We start from the raw sequence: 18,969 nt of genomic DNA on the forward strand, positions 1-18,969 counted from the left end.
TTTTGATCGGAATCGCACCGTCAAATTGGGACTCCGATCTGAACCAAAAATTCGGATCATTTTGCCATGCCTAATAAAAAATAATGTATTTAAACAAGTACTTATTGCACGCATATGAAAAGATTGTTGTGCGTGAAACAAAATATGTAAATTTTATTTTCGACGTAATAAATTTATCGAAATTTTCTTAAAATTTACAATAGTCTTAAATAACTATAACATATACTATTATTAAAAAAATTAGACTAAAAAATTTTCTCAACTGAAATATATAAGGAGTCTACTGGAACACAGAACATGTTCTATAGACTTAATTACCCTCTATATATACATATATATATATAATTACAATAGCAACTAGAAATTTTACCTTCAAAACCAAAGGATGATATATAGAACATCGCTCATATTTGTGTAGTGGTGATTGAATTTATCTTTGTAAATATGGTTATTAATTCAAACACCATCAGTTGCAAAAAAAAAGTTTGTATACTTTTATGGGTATTCTTAGTATTATGTAGGGTTTAATAATTGTAAACAGAACTAGTAATATTTAACATATCATGAGCTATAAATGTAGACATACTCTGAATTAATACTAATGTGCCTAATTGTGTGTACAACATATATTGTGAGATAGCTCACCAACAGCTCGAGCCCTCCAAAGAAGGCCTTGTTGCCTCCCTTCCACTAATCTTCGCAGGAAAAGCCTAAAGCCCAATTCCACGGAACACTGAAAAAAGAGGAGTTTCAGGCCCACCCAGGCCCAATGCAAATCTTTTTTGTTTTTTTTTTTTTTTGTTTTTTTTTGTAGGTTTTTATACCACATTTTGAAATTTCAGGCAATTTTTTTTTTTTTATGTAAGTTTTATACTATGTACTATACTAAGTTTTCACGATTATTTTTTAGTTGTTCCATTATTGTTTTAATTGTTCTGTTTTATTTTATTGCTTTACGGTTATTTTATAAGAAGACCGTATTTTTGTCAAAAATTCTATTGACAGTAAAATTATAAACCTTTGCCTAATAAACCATTTTGTAAAACCCTTTTCTTTTGTTTGAAAGGGATGTATGCATGAGCATGTTTTCATCTATTCTTCATCTTTTGAAAATGGTTTGTCATATTAGCAATAAAAGATACATTCTCTTGCAATTTATTTTATGTTTTGTTTCTTAAATACCAGAATGAAAATTGATACAGTATAAATTATTTAACTATTAACTCTATAAATCAACACTACGATTAATTAATAACATCAATAAAATTATACTTTTGTTCGGTCCTAAGACCAACTCCAACGCACATCATACAAATTTAACCTTTTTCTTTTTTCATTCCAACAATAATAGTTGTACCAAATATAGTATGCAGCTAAAGTATATACCACATTGCTCATTTTATTTTATTTTTTGAAAATGAATTAACAGATGGGAATCTCTCCAACCCAACACTGATTACACGGTTTACACCCTTTGACCAAAGAAAAAGTAGCAAGGCAATGTGCATTGTATTACAGGTTTTCTTTACATGCAGAAATCAATACAATGAGAAGTAAGGTTAGAGAGAAGAATTTCATCTAAAATTGCACTCCACTTTACTAAGGATGGAGCTGCATTTTCTTAGCTATAACTCAAGCCCCAAATAAATAGCCAAACTTTCAGCCACAAGGACTAAGAAACTGCCATGCATATTGCGCCCAGCAGCTGCTATTACCGCACACTTATGGTGATGAATAACAGTCTCAAGGCCACACATATTCCCAGTGGCGGACATAGAATTTAATTGGAAGGTGGTTGCAAATTTTTTTCGTATATGAAAATAGGGGAAATACCATTTTGGACCCTATATTTTGTTAAATGACAAAATGAACCCTATATTTTCTAAAATAGTAAAAATAGGACCCTAAGCTTAATTTTTGACAACTTTTTTTTAATACAACCAACTTGAAGACAATGCTTAATACAAACAGATACAAAAAATATAAACAGTTTTGTCATAGCACTTTTAGATCATATTATAATTAAACTTTATTTTGACAAAAAATCAATTCAGGGTCCTATTTGTACTATTTTAGAAAATACAGGGTCCATTTTGTCATTTAACAAAACACAGGGTCCAATTGGTAACTTTTGTAAAACAGAGGGTCCAAAATGGTATTTACCCATGAAAATATTCCAAAAAAACAAGTAAATATAAAGAAAAACATAATTCAATATTTCAATTCCTAACTAAAAAGATATTAAATATCAAGCACTAAAAATCTTCTAATAGAAAAAAAAAAGCAATTTAAAACGATGTTCAAAATATATAACTGTTGGAATTATTTTACCAGGATCTTAGATCTACTCACAAGTATGTTGATTAACAACCTAAATATGAACTTCTAAAACGAATATAATTAAACACATATAAAGTATGAGAAACCTTACATTGGGTGCAGCGGAATAATATGTCTCCTCCCACTCAGATCTCTAACCCTTGATTCCTTTCTGTCGCAGAGTATAATCAAGATCTGAGCTCGAATGTCCTTCTTTGTTGACTCTGAATTCTACATAGTCTTCCTCACTATGATTGAGGTACTACTTGATGTGTGTGGGCACTACTCTATCACTTAGTGGGATTTCGAAAAACAGAGAAGAAAGAGAGAGAGGGAGTGGCGGCTTCAGGAGTGTTTGAGTGAAAGAAAATAATGCAGTAATGTGTGTGTGAAACCTGAAGCCTTTACCTTCTATTTATAGAATACCACATAGGGTTAAGGTTGAATTACTTGGCATTAAAAAATTGAAAATAAATGATAAAAGGGAAGCAAAGGTGGCCGGCCATAGCAATATGGAAACAAGCCTCTCACTTTTGCAACTTTCCTATTTTATCATTCCTAGTTTCCCATTCTGTCAAAAATTGCCAATTATCTCTTTCAACCACATAAATGTCAAATCTAATTATTTAATAACTATAATTAATTATTAAATAATATATTGTCATTTATTTTATTTATTAATAAAAACTAATCAAAGTTTTCCAATTAATAAATATACCCTTTAAACTCTCCATTAACTGTTTTACCCTTAATAAGTGATTAAATTCACAAATAGACATAGTCTAACTTGAGAATTATAATTGATTAATTAAAATCAATTAAATGAGTCTTACAAGTAATATTGTCTCAACTAGTGTGGGGACCATATGTCTATATATCCGAGCTTCCAATAAGCAGATCAAGAATTTACAACTTAAATTCACTGACTTATTAATTCTTTGTTGAATCCGCGCATAGAACTTAGAATTGCGCTCTCGGTTATATAGAACGCTCTATATGTTCCACCATATAGACACGTCATTAATTATCCATTGTTATAATCCTAATTTGATCAATGATCCTCTATATGGATGATTTACACTGTAAAGGGATTTAATTACCGTAACACCCTACAATGTATTTTATCCTTAAAACACTTAACCCTGTATAAATGATATTTCAGCTAAGTGAAATGAGTACTCCACCATTTATTTTCGTTTGGTTAAGCTCGAAGGAAATCATCCTTTACTTTCTATTCGCCAGATAGAAGTTATAGATTCTATATTTATGTTAGCGCTCCCACTCAATTGCATTACCGTGTTCCCAAAATGTACGTATCACCCTGACCCAAAAGTAGGCTTAACTAACAAATCAAAGAACACGAATAACACTCTTGAGATTGAGCCTAATCATATCAGGATTAAGATCATTTGATCTAGGATCAACTAAGTGATATTGAATTGAATAGATATTACGGTAAGTTTAATAAATCTATATCAAAATCAATATCGGTCCATTCCAATGCATACTCCATGCATCCAACCCAAGCTTTACTTTAACCAATGCTCTGGAAAGAACATAGCATTTCACCAAATGCAAGTAAACTCTGTTGTAGATTGTCATATCAGTAAAACCCTAGTGTTCTGATAAATCTAGGAATCTTTAATCACATATTCATGTTTACTTTCCACTGTGTTGACAACATAATAAATATGATCAAGTATGTGAAAAGGGTTTGAATGAATTTATAAATCAAATAGACAAACAATTGATAAGATGAACCAAAACATACACAAATGAATGAAAAATACTTCTGTTATTTTATTGATATTGAATAATCTGGATTACATTGAAATAGAGTTTTATTTAGGACATAAAACCCAACAATAACATACTCAATATCCTAAAATTTTAGTAAATATATCAATTTTTGAGCTCATATCTTTAGAGTTGTCATCGACGAGTTTTCATGTTTTGAAAACAATGAATAATAAGCTCGTTGTCAATAGCATTGAATACATCCTTACTGTGAAACTATCATTCAACTATTGATCTTTCATTTTGTTGCGCATTTGTTGTGGGCAATTAAAATAATTAAAAGATTTTTTTTAGTTAAAAAGTAAAAGAAATATTTTTTTTTAGCATGGGCTTAAGCCCACACTGGTCCTTCATTGGGTCAGCCAGTGCATATTCCCATGTATCGGAATAGCAGCGTCACAATTGATGCAGATTTGGCCCTCCTCCGGCCTTTGCCACTTCAAAAGGGGACTATCCTGACTTGAATTGCCATTATGAAGTATATTGGCTCGAGATGATTATTGGGAAAATGGTGATAAAGGAAAAGCTAGACCATAGTTGTTTAACACTTGGGTATTTCCACAACCTATGAATAATAGTTTCCACGCTAGCCCCACACCCACCACAAGAGAGGTCAACCGCTCCACCAAGCAACCAACCCTTACACACTCGCTAAACAAAGTTGCGAACTTTAGGGGCCAGTGGCAACCTCCATATAGTACACCACCAATGCTCCATCACTTCATTTGAGGAGCAGCTACTTTGAATGCGATTGAGAGACTCCACTCCACCTAGTACCCATTTTTTACAGTGTACAAGCCATTGTAAGTGTAGTGCCAAGCCATATCGTCCTCCCCACTCAGCTCTCTAGATGCAACCCTTACTACAAGGGAGACATCATCTCTGTGAAAGCTCTTAGAAACATGTTGAACATTCCATTCACCATCCTCACTTTAATTTTCTTAGATTAATTTTTAACTTGTAAAATTTAGTTTACTCATATTTAGTTTTTTAAAATTACTTTAATTTACTGTTGTTTGTCCGTTTTAGTAATGTTAATGTGATTATTATTTTGGTAGTTTGTATGTAAGTTTATTTTTTGTTTATCTGTTTAATTATTTATATTATTGCAGTATATTAAATTTTTTGAAGAAATTAATCAACTTTATTAATTTCAATCACTCGAGATTACATGAAGCAATTCAGTAGAAACATCATTGCTTGTAAGAGTACGATCAGCAACAAAATAGGATGCCCTCGCAAAGGAGTGAGCAACACTATTAGCAGACCGTGTAATGAAATTAACAGAAACATCACCAATTTGTTCTAAAAACAATTTGCAATCAGAAATAACACTTCCAAAATAGGATAACAAAGGAAGATTACTACGAATTGCTTGAATTACGGAGAGACAATCGGATTCTACCACTACACCATGCCACGCCTTTTTCTTCACCCAACTTAAAGCCTCCCGAACCCCCATGGCTTCGGCCAAAGCCGGTTGAACTGTACCTGCCCGACAGCATGTTAGAGCCTCTATCAAACACCCATTTTCATCTCTTGCTACGCATACAAAAGAATAAGTTCCATAACTGTCAAAAGTTGCAGCGTCTACATTTAGTTTTATCCTTGTAGCAGCTGGTTTCATCCATTTCACTAGTCCATCAGCATCTGTTAAATAAGCTGGTGTGGGAACACAGCTTCGGTCTTGAGCTTGAGACCAGTTGGAAAGGGTAGTATGAGCAAGGACCATTACACTCTCAGCCGTGGTGTTTTTCTCAGACCAGACCAGATCGTTCCTGGTCTTCCAAATCGCCCAGCAGGTGGCTGCAATCAGTTCTTTTGTAGCTGTGTCTACTCTCTTAAATATGGCTTCCAACCAACTAGCAAAGGTTATAACCCCCTGAATATGAGTCCGTATTCCACCAGAATCCCAACAGAGAGAAGCAAAAGGACAAGTTACTAAACAATGTAAGGGTGTCTCAGGATGATCAATGCACCTAGGACATAGATTAGCAATCAGCACATGTCTAGATTGCAGCCTTGTTTTCGTGGGAAGACAATTCGAGGTTGCACGCCATAACAGATCCTTTATTTTGGGAGGAACACGCAGCTTCCAAATAGACTTCCACACTTCCAAATCATTCAAGATCACCCCAGCCTCCTTCTTCAATTGCAGAAATTTATATGTTGATTTCACAGAAAAATGCCCAGTATATCCAAATGCCAATACCATGAATCACAAACCCGACTTGAAGATAAGGGAATACTAAGTATTAAACTAGCATCCCTGTTATTAAACAAATCTCGCACCAAGTCAACATCTCAGGCTATTTCTCCAGTAACCATCAACACAGAAACATTTTGATTCACCAAAGCCGGATGAGAAGAAGTTACCTTTGGATTGGTTGAATCAGGCAGCCACGGATCCCGGAGGATACTCACCAAAGTACCATTTCCAATTCTACTTCTCACTCCTTCCCGAACCACTTCTTGAGTTTCGTAAATGCTCCGCCAAACAAAACTCGGATTACCACCTAATTCCGCCGAAAGAAAGTTGCCATTCTTGTAGTAACGGGCTTTAAAAATTCTGCTTACCAACGAATCCGGATTACTTAAGAGACGCCATCCTTGTTTACACAATAAACTAAGATTAAAATCTCGTAAGTTTCTAAACCCCATACCTCCTTTGGACTTATGAATTGTCAACTTATCCCAGCTCTTCCAATGTATGCCTTTATTATTTTTTGTAGAGGATTGCCACCAAAATTTGCACATTAGTTGTTCCATTTCCTGACAAGTCTCTACAGGAAGCAAAAAGACATTCATTGCATAGCTTGGAAGTGATTGGGCAACAGTTTTGCATAGCTGTATATTAAATTTAGGTTCGCTATGTTGTTAAAAAAATTAGGTTTATTGTATTTGTTATTTTTTAGTATTGTTATGATTTATTGTATTGTTCAGTATTGTGATGGGTCGTTTAACGTGTTAGTAATGTAAAAATTAATTTACAACATTTAATTATGTTTACTGTGTTGTTTTTTTTTTTTGTCATTTTTTTATGGTTTATATGTAGTTTTTTGTTTTTTTTTTGATTGTTTTTATGTTTTATTTCTACTTTTGTGTACATTTTGTTGTTTACACCCTTAAGCGCAAGTTTACTATTTGCTTGTTGTATATTATGTGTTGTTTTAGGAATGGAATTTATACTTCAAGCATGGTAAAAAGATTCAGGGAAAATTCATGTTATTCCCTAATCAAAATAACATTGTAGTTAAAAATATTAATTCCATGTTGATTGAAGTTCAACGTAAGATTTTTTGTGGTATTTATTTTGGTCATTTTTTATATAGCTTTCTTGTTAGTTTTATGTCTCAGCTTGTTCATAATACCTTACATAGGGAGGTTCATCAAAAAAATAAAAAATAAAAAATGTGAAAAATGAAAGAAGACTGATGGTTCTATTGAAGTTTTGAATAAGGTTTTAGAGTGTAGATTTAAGGAGCTGGAGTTGAACATTCAGTCATATATTGACTCGAAGATTAATGAAGGCTTGATATTTTATATGGATTTAAAGTTCAATGATTTGAAGGATGCTATTGAAAATACAAAAGTTGCCAAAGATGGCAATGGAAGTCCTGATAAGAGTGATGACAATGCTGAATTTGTGAGTGTTTACTTTCATTTTAAGTTTATTTTTGTTATTTGTTTCTATATTGTTTTTTTTCCTACTGAATTTATTTTTTAGAAGGATAATAGTTTAAATGATGTTGAAGTGATTGGTTTAAAAAATCAAGATGAATTAAAATGGTAAGGTTGGATGAGAATATTCAATCTACACAAGTTATTTTTGATTTGTAAACTATTTTTTTGTTTATTGTTTAGTTTTTAATATAAGTATTTATATTATAATTTTGATTATTAATCACTCTTTTTCCTTTGTTTATTATTATTTTTATTATGACGTTTAAATTTTATTTTTATAGGTAGTAAAGATGATGCTCCATCATTTAATATTATGAGTTTTATTCAAGTAAACATGAATGGTTGAAAGAACAAAATCAAACTGCTAAAGTAGATGATACAGATCATGTCCTTTTTAAGGATGATGTTAAGAAATCTAAGGAGAATGAAGATGATGGTGGAGATGACAAAACAAGTTTATTTAATAGATTTTTTCATTATGTTTGTGTTTATGTAGATGTTTGAAATTTTTTATTATTTACTTTGTTCTGATTTTTTAAAATATTTTAACTTTTATTTAATAGGGTATTTGATTTCATCACCATTTTTCCTTCCTATTTGTTCATAAAACACTATACATAACAAAATTAACAAATATCATATTTGTTTAGTTACTAACAACATTAACAAAGTATACGTGTTTCAACATAGTGATTTCATATTAATACGATGCATTTTAACTGTATAGAGTATTCGAATTGTATTATGAGTTTTAGTATATGAATTTTACAATATCAAAAAATGATTTTGAAATAATTATTCCTAATCGTATATATAGAATACGATTCATGATTATTTGTTTCATGTTGCAATCTAGATTAGGATGTCGAAGATACCATCGTAGATCTCCTTCCGCGAAGCTACATGCTCTTTTTTTATGAGATGATAGGTGTATTGATCAATTGAGTGAGATGGTGGTTTGTTTGTTGTATACAACAACAAATCTGCATCGCATCTTCTTCTTCAGTTTTTAAATCTATCAATTTTTTTGTCAATGGAGTTCTCTGATTCAATCTCATTCAATTTGGGTTTTTTAATTTCGTTTATTAGATCTTGAGGATATATATTACTTTCTATTTTAATTTTGAAAAGCACGTGCAGGAAAGGCCAAAAAAGGTGGATTTCTGGGCGCGTCTATTTAATCGTAGAACGTTTTAAAATAATGTTGGCAACCACAATATGAAATGCTGATGTTGCACGATTTATAAACTTTTTCTTTTTAAACAACGTTTTTTTAATGTAATATTAATATATATATATATACAGTAGAACATCTATTTAAGAATACTCTATTCAAGAATAACCTCTAATTTGTTATAAAAAAATCAAGTCCCAATTTGGGCCAGTTATAAATAAGAATAACCTCTAAATTGTAATTAGTTATACATTTTCTAAGTCCCGTATTAACAAAGTATACCTCTATATAAGAATAATTACATCTTAATCAAATATATACATATGTTTTGTAAATTTATTTACATAAAATTAATAATTTTATTCCAAATTGTAACATGTGTATTACTATTATATTTACTCTAAAATAATTCTATTATAATGTAGTATTAATAATTATTTATTGTTATTATTGTTATAACTCTATTTAGTTATAACCTCTCTATTTAGTATTAATAATTCTACTGTATATTGTATATTTATAAAAATTTCCATAACAACTTACTTTTACCTAATCTAACTAACTAATTCTTGATATTATGTAAATATAATTTGTTGTGCAAATTTATTTATTTTTTTTGTTTCTTTAGACTGTGTTACTATTACGTGTGATTCTAATTTATATTGCAGAACTACGTGTTGTTTCACCATAAACAAACGACATGTCGTTTTGTTGATCAAAAAAGTACATCATAAAGAATAATAAACTATAAGAGTCGATATTATCAAATTGTGAGCGTGCCGGAGTGGTTATCGGGCATGACTAGAAATCATGTGGGCTTTGCCCGCGCAGGTTCGAATCCTGCCGCTCACGATTGATTCTAAATATTATTTTTTATTTTCCAAAAATGTTTGCAAAAGTACACATTTTTCTTCCAATGCTATAAATATTAGTCACTCACTCTTGCATTATAAGGAAAAAAGAATATTAAATTGAGATAAAATAAAAATAAAAATAAAAAAAAAAATTTATAAAAGTGAAAAGAAAGGCAACCCAATATTACTTTTTTTTTTTTTTTTTTTTTTGTAATTTTTTCTAAATTAAGCTGAAAAGTTTTACACAAGGCTGAGCAATAATTATACATGAAACCCAGATGAGGAAGGAAGAATAGTAGGAACACACTACTGCCATGTGCATTGTACTGGTAACTGCATTAAATTCCTACCTTAAAAATGGTCTTCAGAATCAGATCCAGATCAAACAAGCTCCCACATATATGGTCCTTATTAATTCTTGATCTTCAGAAAATATTACCAAGCCACCTAACTAGCTTAGCTGCCAAAGACTTAAGATTACATTATCATGATATGGCAAGCAATAGTTATGGCTGAAGAGCTCCATTTCGGTCGTCTAATTCCCTAAAGACGAGACGAGGAGAAGAACAACGAAAGAAAAAAACAATCAATCAATCAATCAATCAATCAGAGACGGCTATCTTTTCCCAAATCTTAAGCACTTGTTATGTTTGACTTCTGTGATACTTGTGTTAGTAGTGAGTTGTTTCTTTGTTTGCTTTGTCAAGTTGTGCTTCTCCATTGCGTTTATGAACTTGCGCAAGTGCTTAATGTACTCTGGATAAGTTTCAAGGTTGCAGTGACCACCACCCTTAACCCATAAGGGGTCATATTTTTCCTTAGACAGTTCCCATAAACGCTTTCCGTGGGACCAATCGACAATGTCATCATTCGTCCCCTGCATATTATGGTCCATGCCAAGTATACATCACAAAGAGAAGTATTGAAAAATCATAGTGTGGAAGATAATCAGAAAGTCAATTGACACATTTCCTGAAATGAAGGAAATAGACTCGACGAATGAGAAGAGAGAAGAAGCGTTTTTCTTTCTCCAAGTATGGACACAAAACCAGTTCAGCATTCATTGTCTGCACATGTGTTCTTAGAGTTGTTCTTTTAAAAAATACAAAGGACCACAAATGCATGGGTCCATAGAAGAGCCTAGCAAAGCACAAACCCCCATGTTCTCATATCTAACACTTGCATTAGCACACAACCAGGTCAAATTCTTTCTTTACTAAGTACATTATTTAATATGATTGAAAATCCCAGTAAAATTTTAGAATCAAAACTCAAAAAGAAAAACATAAAGATTGGTTTTCAGTTTTTCATAAATGTGTTTTGAGCTACATCAAAATAGGCCATGAAGAAATAATTAAAAGAAAAGTGCCAACATGTGAATTGAAGAGAAAATTACTTACATGTATAACTAAAACTGGGCAGTTGACTTTTGGTATTTTGTCTATGTTCTGGAAATACAAAGAGGACATTTCAATCAATACAAAACCAAGTTAAAAAAACAAAGAAAGAGTGAAGTTATAGGAGAATTAAAAGCCATCTTACTTATACTTACTTTGAAAATGTCGAACCAGAATGTCATTTTGACAGGATACAAGACTCGAATACCCGAAAGGATTGCGCTATGAAGAACTACCCCTCTCAACTTCTGTAACCGAGAAGCCAAGTGCAGGGTCGGTCCGCTTCCAACAGATTGACCATACAAAATCAAATCCTCTTGCCTAACACCATATTCATTCTTCAAACAGTTATACACAGCTTCTATGTCATAGTAAGTATTGAACTCGGACGGCTATTGCAAAAAGAGAAAATTTTAACCAATTATCAAAAACAGAAATAAATCAATAAGGAGCAGGAAAAACAAAATTATTACTGCCAAATCCCAAGTGAAACACCCCCACTTTAACTTTCCATAAAGCTTTCATAGTTCACAATCAAAACTACATTTTAAAAAGCAAAAGAAAAATACCAATATGAAGCTTCATCTCTTACCTTGCCAGTGGATGCTCCATATCCTGAATAATCATAACTACAACATAAAAAAGATATGAAGTGAGTCATAAAGGAACAAAAGAAGAAGAGAAAAAAGGTTCCTTATCATTATATTATTAGATAAAAACTGTAATAACTATTAGGAGAGTAATAATGTATGACACTTTCAAAAAGTGTAAAATTAGCCTCCTTTAAAAGAAAAGGAATGACTGTGTAACCATCTAAACATCTCAATAGTATGAGGTCTAATCCAATCTCCAGTCAATAAAAAAAAAGGCCAAAACCACCAATTATCTTTACCATATGGTAAAAATATACAGAGAGAGTTGGTATGGATAAAAAATCAAAACAATGGACCATTTACATTTAATAGGAGTAGACGATATTCATTAATATATCTTCCTTACAAGCAGTCCTTGTTAAAGACAGCTAATAATATCAAACATTCTTATTTTATTGATTTAAATTCAAAGTTGAATCAGAATGATATATTGAATACAAAACAATGTTGTAATTACGTTATAAAGCATTAAACCATTTAAGTATTATTATCATCGTCAAAACTAATTAATACTCATAATAATACTTAAAAACATGTAATAAACAAACCCATTTCCAATTATTGAAAACAGAAAAAATATGATAAATTATTATTATAATAATAATAATCACAAAAATCAAAATCTCTAAACATGGTAATTCAACCAAATCCCTTCTAAGCCCCCAAAAAGAAATTCCCAGAAATCAAACCATTTTTCAGAACAAAAACCTTGAAAAATGAAGAAGAAGAAAAAAACCTCATAATGTTGACACGAAGGTGAGCCCTGAGCTCGATGAAAAGCTCATGCATCTGACCCAAGTCAGCGGCGTTGCCATGGGAGTAAAGAAGAGTAAACCTTGCAAATGGGTGTTTCCAGAAAGTAGCAACAATCTTATTCCCGCCTTTCGTCTCAACCAAATGGACGTCCACGTTCTTATCCGCGGTCACACCGGAAAACACCAATCTTCCATCCTCTTCCCGGAAAACATCGTACGTCGCCGGGTCCGGCGGAAAGAAGGCGAATTTCGCAGCCACACCGGCCGTCACGTTCCCCATTGTTAATAAAAATACTTTCTTTTTAGCTATAAGAACTTACCCAACAACCAAAAATGGCTCTGACTCAACCTCAACCTCAATCTCAGGCATATACAAAAGAAAATCTTAAAAGAGAGGTGTGTAGTAATAGAACAAAGAATTTTTTGTTTTTTTAATTTATTTTTTTTTTTTGGTTTTTCTGTTTTTGTTCGTTTCGGTTTGTTTTTTTCTTGGTCAGACAATGGATTTTGATGATGAATAAAACATGGGTCTTTTTATTTATTTTTTATTTTATTTTATTTATTTATATATAATTAAAATAAAAATAAAAAAGGAAAAAAAAACTTGGGATGATAGAAAGGGAAAAACTAGTGGCGTCAGATGAAATTAAAGGAAGAAAAGAAAAGTGGCTGAACAATAGATCCGATCTAACCGGGATGAGCTGGACCTCTTCCTGGAGAAGAACAAAGCTCTCAATTTCTCATAATTTATTTTGATGAATATAAATTATATAAAAATAATGTATTATAGTATTAGTGATGTGTTATTATAAGAAAGAAAGTGAGATTTGTTTTTTATTTTTTTGGGATTTTAGAAAAAACAAAAAAAAATTGGGTATTTAGGTGTGTGTCCCCATTATCCAAAACAAGGGGATGCTTCTACCTAAATATGAAAGAAGAATAAGTAGATTTAAAGTGCTTTAGCTTAAAAAGGGCGAGATCAGAAAATGGAGGGCTAAGATTTGGTCAAAGAGTGGTCTTTGTTAGATTGTCTAAGAGAGAGAAGTAGGAGATTAGGGGTATCAGAATTTTGTCAGAAGAATCAGACATTCTACATTTTTGCTTTGCTCAGCCAATGTTTTTACCAAAAGATGACAGTTGGGTTTGCCTCTTTTAAAAGATTTTGAGTCAATTCTCACAACTGTCCCCTCTTCTATAATACCTTTGACCCTTTTTATCAATTTTATTTAAAATATTATAAATTTACTGTTGGATACCAAATTTTGATCCAAAGAAAATTACTATTTTCTTAAAAGGGCTAATTCTTTAATTCTCCTTCCTCTCCTCTATTTGAGTATTTGTTTGTTACATTGATTTCATCAAAATACAAAACTAATAAAATCTTGTTAGATTTGTTGGTTTTGGTACACATTAATGGGAAGGTTGTTGTTGTTGGTTGATACTAAAAAGAAAACACAAATGGTATGTTTTTTTTTTCTTTTTAACTAATTGAGAAATATTAAATGAGTTGCATAGTTTGATAGCATGATTGTATTTTATAGAGATTTTTACACCTCATGTCAAAATTGACACCTTTTTTACATTTTTATTCTTACACGGTTTTTTAAACATTTTTAACTTTTACATTTTTCAATTTTACTTTTCAAAAAGTTTAATAATTACAATTTTACCTTTTCCCTTCTTCCTTACACACGTACACGCACGCCACCTCATAAATCCTTTCTTTTTTTTTTTTTTTTTTGAATTTTTCATTTACCTGATTCTTCCACTCTTCAAACCGAGCTTCCCACGATCACCATTATCAAGCCCTAACCAATTTTTTCTTCCCACAATCACCTTCTCCAAGCCCTCACCCACGTTTTCCTCAACCTACATTGTCATCCTCCTCTATTTTTTCTCTATATAAATGGCAACCACTAGAAGTGGTTCGAAATCACCATCTCCGGCGAAGAAAGTTTCTAAAAAATCGAAGAAGGCTCCAACTGTTACTTCCAAAGTCGAACCTAAGATGAGGTTAAAAAAAATTGCTAAAAATTTAGTGGCTGATGTTCCAGAGACATCGGGCACTAAGAAAAGAGCCCCTCCTGTTAAAGTAGATGCTCCTAAGACTAAGAGAGCAAAAATTTCCAAGTCTGCACGCGATGTAAGTTTCTCTTTGTTGTTTTTAAATTTTTCTTTAGTTTTTTTATGGTTGTTTTATTTCTGGTGTTACATTTGATGATTTAAAGTTTTCCCCATTTTTTGTTCTAGGTTTCCTCAGATTCTGATTTTGAGGATGAAGTGCATGGTGAGGACCAAAAGCCCAAAGTTGAATCAAAGGTAATTTAAATTTGCTTGGTTTCATTTTATTGTGTTAATTTTTACATGAGCTTTTTAGGTCACTGGTTTAGGTGTTTATTAGGATGTTTTTATGTTTTTTGGGTGTTCTTTATGTATTTCTGTCATGTATTGTGGTTGATGTTGTTTTGTTGTTTTTATTCAGTTGTTGTTTGGTTGTTGAAAAATTGCCCAGTTCAATTCGTATTTTGTTACAGTTTTGAATTGCTTTTCCCCATTGGTTGGTTATATGTTTATTGTGAATTTATTTTCGGTTGTTTTACACACTATTGGTATTGAGAAGCATTTTACTAATTTCAATTGCAACAAGATCTTTCAGTGTTGTTTATTCTTTAGTTTTGTATATGTTTATTGTCAGTTTTTTCTCGGTTGTTTGTCACACTACTATTATCGACTACCATTTTTGAAATTTCATAACAACGAGCTTGTACAGTGTTGTTAATATTTTAGTTGTTTTTTTTTTAAGTTGTGACAGTGTTGTTACTGTATTTTTTTGAAAGTTGTTTATCTCTTACATTTATCAAACTGTAAGGGTTTCATAAACGTTGTTTTTAGGTTTTTTATTGGCTGTAATTTGGTTACTACATTTTTATATATTCATTGTTATTGTATCTAAGATTTGTTGCTTTTGTATTTCTTTTTTGTTGCAGGTCCATGCTAGGACCTCAGTGAAGGTTGAAGGATTTGACCTACCAAAGAAAAATCCCCCTAAGGTGTCCTTTTTTTTTAAAAAAAATATTATTTTTATTATTTGTTTTCTGTTTTTTTTTTAGTTTTTTTTGTTTTTGTCCTGATTTATTTTGTTTATATTGATACAGGAATGGGATTATATTTATGACTAGAAGAATCTATTCATTGCTAAAGCCTTTTCCACTGCTACTTTCCAGGTGATAGAGAACATTAAGTCTTGTCTTTCAGATGTACAGCTTGAAATGTTTTCAAAAACCTGTTTTGGTCATTTCCTTTACCTTCCCGATTTTAAAGTTCAACCCCAAGTGTTTCATGGGTTGTTGCTCCGTGAGGTTCAGCAACCTAATGATGCTGAGTTGTGGGTAATGATACGCGGTGTTAGGCTTAGGTTTAGCATTGAGGAATTTGCATTGATTACTGGGTTAGACTGTGAAGGTGACTGTAGTGTGTTAGATTTTAAGCAAGAGGTTAATAGTCTTTGTGAAAGATATTGGCCAACTTCGTCCTCTATCACTAAGGAATGCGGTAGGGAATGTTTTACCACCAAGAGGTGGGGTGATTCTGATGAGGATGCTGTGAAGTTGGCAGTTTTGTATTTCGTGGAGTGGTTCTTGCTTAGTGGCACTAAGCATAAAAATGTACCCAAGTCTATTTTAGATGTTGTAGATAGTGGGAGGTACAATGAATTTGCTTGGGGCCGGAGTTCTTTTGAATTGACTATTTCCTCATTGAAGGGTAAGCTTGATAGTTGGGTTGAGGGGGTTAGGAAGGCAAGGAGTTCGGGAAAGAGGGCGAGTGTTTTTTACACTTTGATTGGTTGTCCTCATGTTCTTCAAGTTTGGTTCTACGAGTGTTGTAAGTACATGAAAGGTAAGTACTGCCAAAAGGAAAGCTCTCGTATTCCAAGGATCACTCAGTGGACATGCAATAGTCAACCCACTTTCAAAGTTTTGAAGACTACTATCTTTGATGTTTCCAAAGATAAGGTATATCTGTTTGTTGTAATTTGGTTTTTCAGTAGTTGTTTTTGTGTTGTTTTTCATTATTATTAATATTCATAATTGAAATTTTAATTTTGGTGTTTTTTGATCGAGTGCAACTTTCAAATATGAGGCTCACTACCTGGTGAGTTCAAAGCTTTGAAACTGAGCAGTTTCAAGTTCGACACCGACTACAACTCTTACAAGAGTCTTCCTCTTCCCGAAGAGCCAACTGTTGCTCAGAGTGACATTTCTGTCAAGCTTGATGCCTTTTCTGAGAAATTTCATGGGTTGGAGGTCAAGATCGATTCGTTGCATACTTCCCAACAGAAGATTTCATCTGATTTGGTTGAGTTGAAAGAGTTTGTGTACGCACGGTTGTTTCTTTTGGTGCTCGTATTGCTTCAATGCATACGCTTTTCTCTTGTTTTTGCCGATTCCTATGCCAAGGTATTTTAGTTTTTCAATAGTTGTTTTTCGGTTTTTTTTAAGTTGTTTTATACTAATTTAATTTGTAATTTCAATATAGGAAAAAGGCAGTGACTCTTCCAATGATGATGATGGAGGTGGTGATGAAGCAGATTTTGATTTAAATGAATGCAAGAAATTGATGAAAATGAAGAAGAGAATGTTATGGGTGATGAGGAAGGGGAGGGTAGTGAAGGTGAAGAGAAGGATGGTCAAGCCGATGAAGATTCTGACTCAAAAGAAAAAAATGATAATGGCAAGTTGATGATGATGCCACTGATAGTGAGGAGAAGGTAGATAAGTAGACAATGTAACTAGGTTTTAGTTACTTTGTGTGGTTTATTTTGTTGTAAGTCCGTTTTAGGTAGTGCTCTTGTAATTCTATGTTATTGTTATGTCGCTTGTTATGTTTTATTTTTCAGAAATTTGCAACTATTTTCAGACTATTTATTTGTATTTATTATGTTATTTATATGGCTGTGTTTGTAGATTATGTTGTTCGCAATTTATTGTTGGTCTTCTTATTTTACTTGTTGTTTTTATTTTGTTATGTAGTTTTTTTTTTAGTTGTTGAAGTCTTTCACAAAAAATAACTTCACTTTTTTCCATTTTCTTTTTCCTTTATTTTCTGTATCAAGAATTTCGTTGATTTCAATGACGGCCCTACTCAAATAGATGTTGAGGCTACTGTTCAGTCCGGGGTAAAAGCAGTTGAGCTTATGGTAATGTTGCTTTTGTGTTGTTTTTTGGTTGTGTAAAGGTTGTTATTTTTTAATCATGATCTAATTCCTTTTTAATACCATATATAAACAGATGTCTTCAGATGGAATTGGTGGTGATCCTTGTAAACAGATTTCAGTTTCTGAAAATGTTGAGGTTACGGATCGTCGTCTTGTTTGTTTTGAGGTATATTTTTTTTTTTTGGTTGTTTTTTAGTTTCTTCATACTTTTTGTGTTTAACACTGTCTATTTTCTTTCATTTTTGTGGAAAAAATATATTAGATGGGTGCAACAGGTCTCAATGTTGATTCTAACATTGAACTTGAAGATGACCCAATTCCCGTTGAAGAAACTCCTCTTGTTGACAAGAGGAAATCTAAGAAACCCATAGCGCTGACGTCTCCGTTTATGGAGTATGACTCTTCCATTTCTAGTTCTAAAGATGGTTCTGGTTATGGAGTTGTTAAGTATGTGGCTGGGTTGTGTCCTCTCGATGATAAGATTGGTGAAGATGTAGAACATAAAGACGAGATTGATTTTGACTTGTGGCTTGGTGAAGGACGCCGATCGAAGAAAGATCCGTAAGTGTTTATTTTCAGCATTTTTGTTGTGTTTTTGTATTTTTTGTTTTTTACTTTACTATTTATGTTTCATTTTTTTTAAATGTTAGTCATGACAAGGAGAAGGTTTACTTGAAGGGTAAGGATAAGATTGTTCCCCCTTTTCGTTTTGGCGTGGAAGATGTTGCAACCAAGATGTGGTTCCACAAGCTTGCATATCCTGGCCAATGTTTGACTAATTCTGTAAGTTAATTTATTTTTTCTTTTGATTTTTTTCAAAAATTTCAGTCTATAGTTTTCTTCATGTTGTTTGTTAGTTGTTTTTTAGTTGTTGAAATATAATTCATTTTCTGATTTTCGAACATTTCTCATTTTTTATTGTTCAGCATCTGGACATCATTTTTTACTATCTACGTAAAAAAGGAAAGTATGCAAAGGAGCCAAAGGTTAAGTTCACAACCACCGATTGCTTATTCTTCAAAACCATTCATGCTCTGTATGAAAAATTTATTGCACAGGAAAAAAATCTTTCTTTGATAAGCACTTGACATGCCATGCCATTGCTGATTATATAAGAGGTA

General features: G+C 32.2%; 3 protein-coding genes and 1 non-coding gene across 9 annotated transcripts; 3 read left to right on the plus strand and 1 right to left on the minus strand.

Moving 5' to 3' along the window:
- Window positions 1–9,744: 9,744 nt before the first annotated feature.
- Window positions 9,745–9,826, plus strand: TRNAS-AGA (transfer RNA serine (anticodon AGA)). The gene has a single exon. It is a non-coding gene; the product is annotated as a tRNA-Ser (tRNA).
- A 154-nt stretch (window positions 9,827–9,980) lies between these two features.
- Window positions 9,981–13,406, minus strand: LOC115695688 (uncharacterized). 2 transcript variants are annotated; one of them, XM_030622754.2, is made up of 5 exons: window positions 12,615–13,406; window positions 11,818–11,854; window positions 11,381–11,617; window positions 11,229–11,276; window positions 9,981–10,705 (listed from the first exon to the last, which is right to left on the minus strand). In XM_030622754.2, the coding sequence occupies exons 1-5, from the start codon at window positions 12,911–12,913 to the stop codon at window positions 10,445–10,447; spliced, it is 882 nt and encodes a 293-aa protein (XP_030478614.1). In that variant the 5' UTR covers window positions 12,914–13,406; the 3' UTR covers window positions 9,981–10,444. The 2 variants fall into 2 exon arrangements, with proteins under 2 accessions (XP_030478614.1, XP_060972998.1); XM_061117015.1 differs by having other exon boundaries at window positions 11,381–11,546; window positions 11,795–11,854.
- A 278-nt stretch (window positions 13,407–13,684) lies between these two features.
- LOC133038755 (uncharacterized) lies at window positions 13,685–16,740 on the plus strand. Of its 3 annotated transcripts, none has more exons than XM_061117017.1 (3): window positions 13,685–14,776; window positions 14,884–14,952; window positions 15,621–16,740. In XM_061117017.1, the coding sequence occupies exon 3, from the start codon at window positions 15,903–15,905 to the stop codon at window positions 16,710–16,712; it is 810 nt and encodes a 269-aa protein (XP_060973000.1). In that variant the 5' UTR covers window positions 13,685–14,776; window positions 14,884–14,952; window positions 15,621–15,902; the 3' UTR covers window positions 16,713–16,740. The 3 variants fall into 2 exon arrangements, with proteins under 3 accessions (XP_060973000.1, XP_060973001.1, XP_060972999.1); XM_061117016.1 differs by having other exon boundaries at window positions 13,685–14,952.
- Window positions 16,741–17,257: 517 nt separating this feature from the next.
- Window positions 17,258–18,910, plus strand: LOC133038756 (uncharacterized). Of its 3 annotated transcripts, XR_009688269.1 has the most exons (4): window positions 17,258–17,830; window positions 17,922–18,014; window positions 18,111–18,631; window positions 18,775–18,910. XR_009688269.1 is itself a non-coding variant. In XM_061117019.1 (3 exons), the coding sequence occupies exons 1-3, from the start codon at window positions 17,828–17,830 to the stop codon at window positions 18,411–18,413; spliced, it is 399 nt and encodes a 132-aa protein (XP_060973002.1). In that variant the 5' UTR covers window positions 17,258–17,827; the 3' UTR covers window positions 18,414–18,654. The 3 variants fall into 3 exon arrangements, 2 of the variants coding, with proteins under 2 accessions (XP_060973002.1, XP_060973003.1); XM_061117019.1 differs by lacking the exon at window positions 18,775–18,910 and having other exon boundaries at window positions 18,111–18,654; XM_061117020.1 differs by lacking the exon at window positions 18,775–18,910 and having other exon boundaries at window positions 17,258–18,014; window positions 18,111–18,654.
- Window positions 18,911–18,969: the final 59 nt, after the last annotated feature.

This window comes from Cannabis sativa, chromosome 6 (genome assembly GCF_029168945.1).
Source record: "Cannabis sativa cultivar Pink pepper isolate KNU-18-1 chromosome 6, ASM2916894v1, whole genome shotgun sequence".
NCBI classification, from domain to species: Eukaryota; Viridiplantae; Streptophyta; class Magnoliopsida; order Rosales; family Cannabaceae; genus Cannabis; species Cannabis sativa.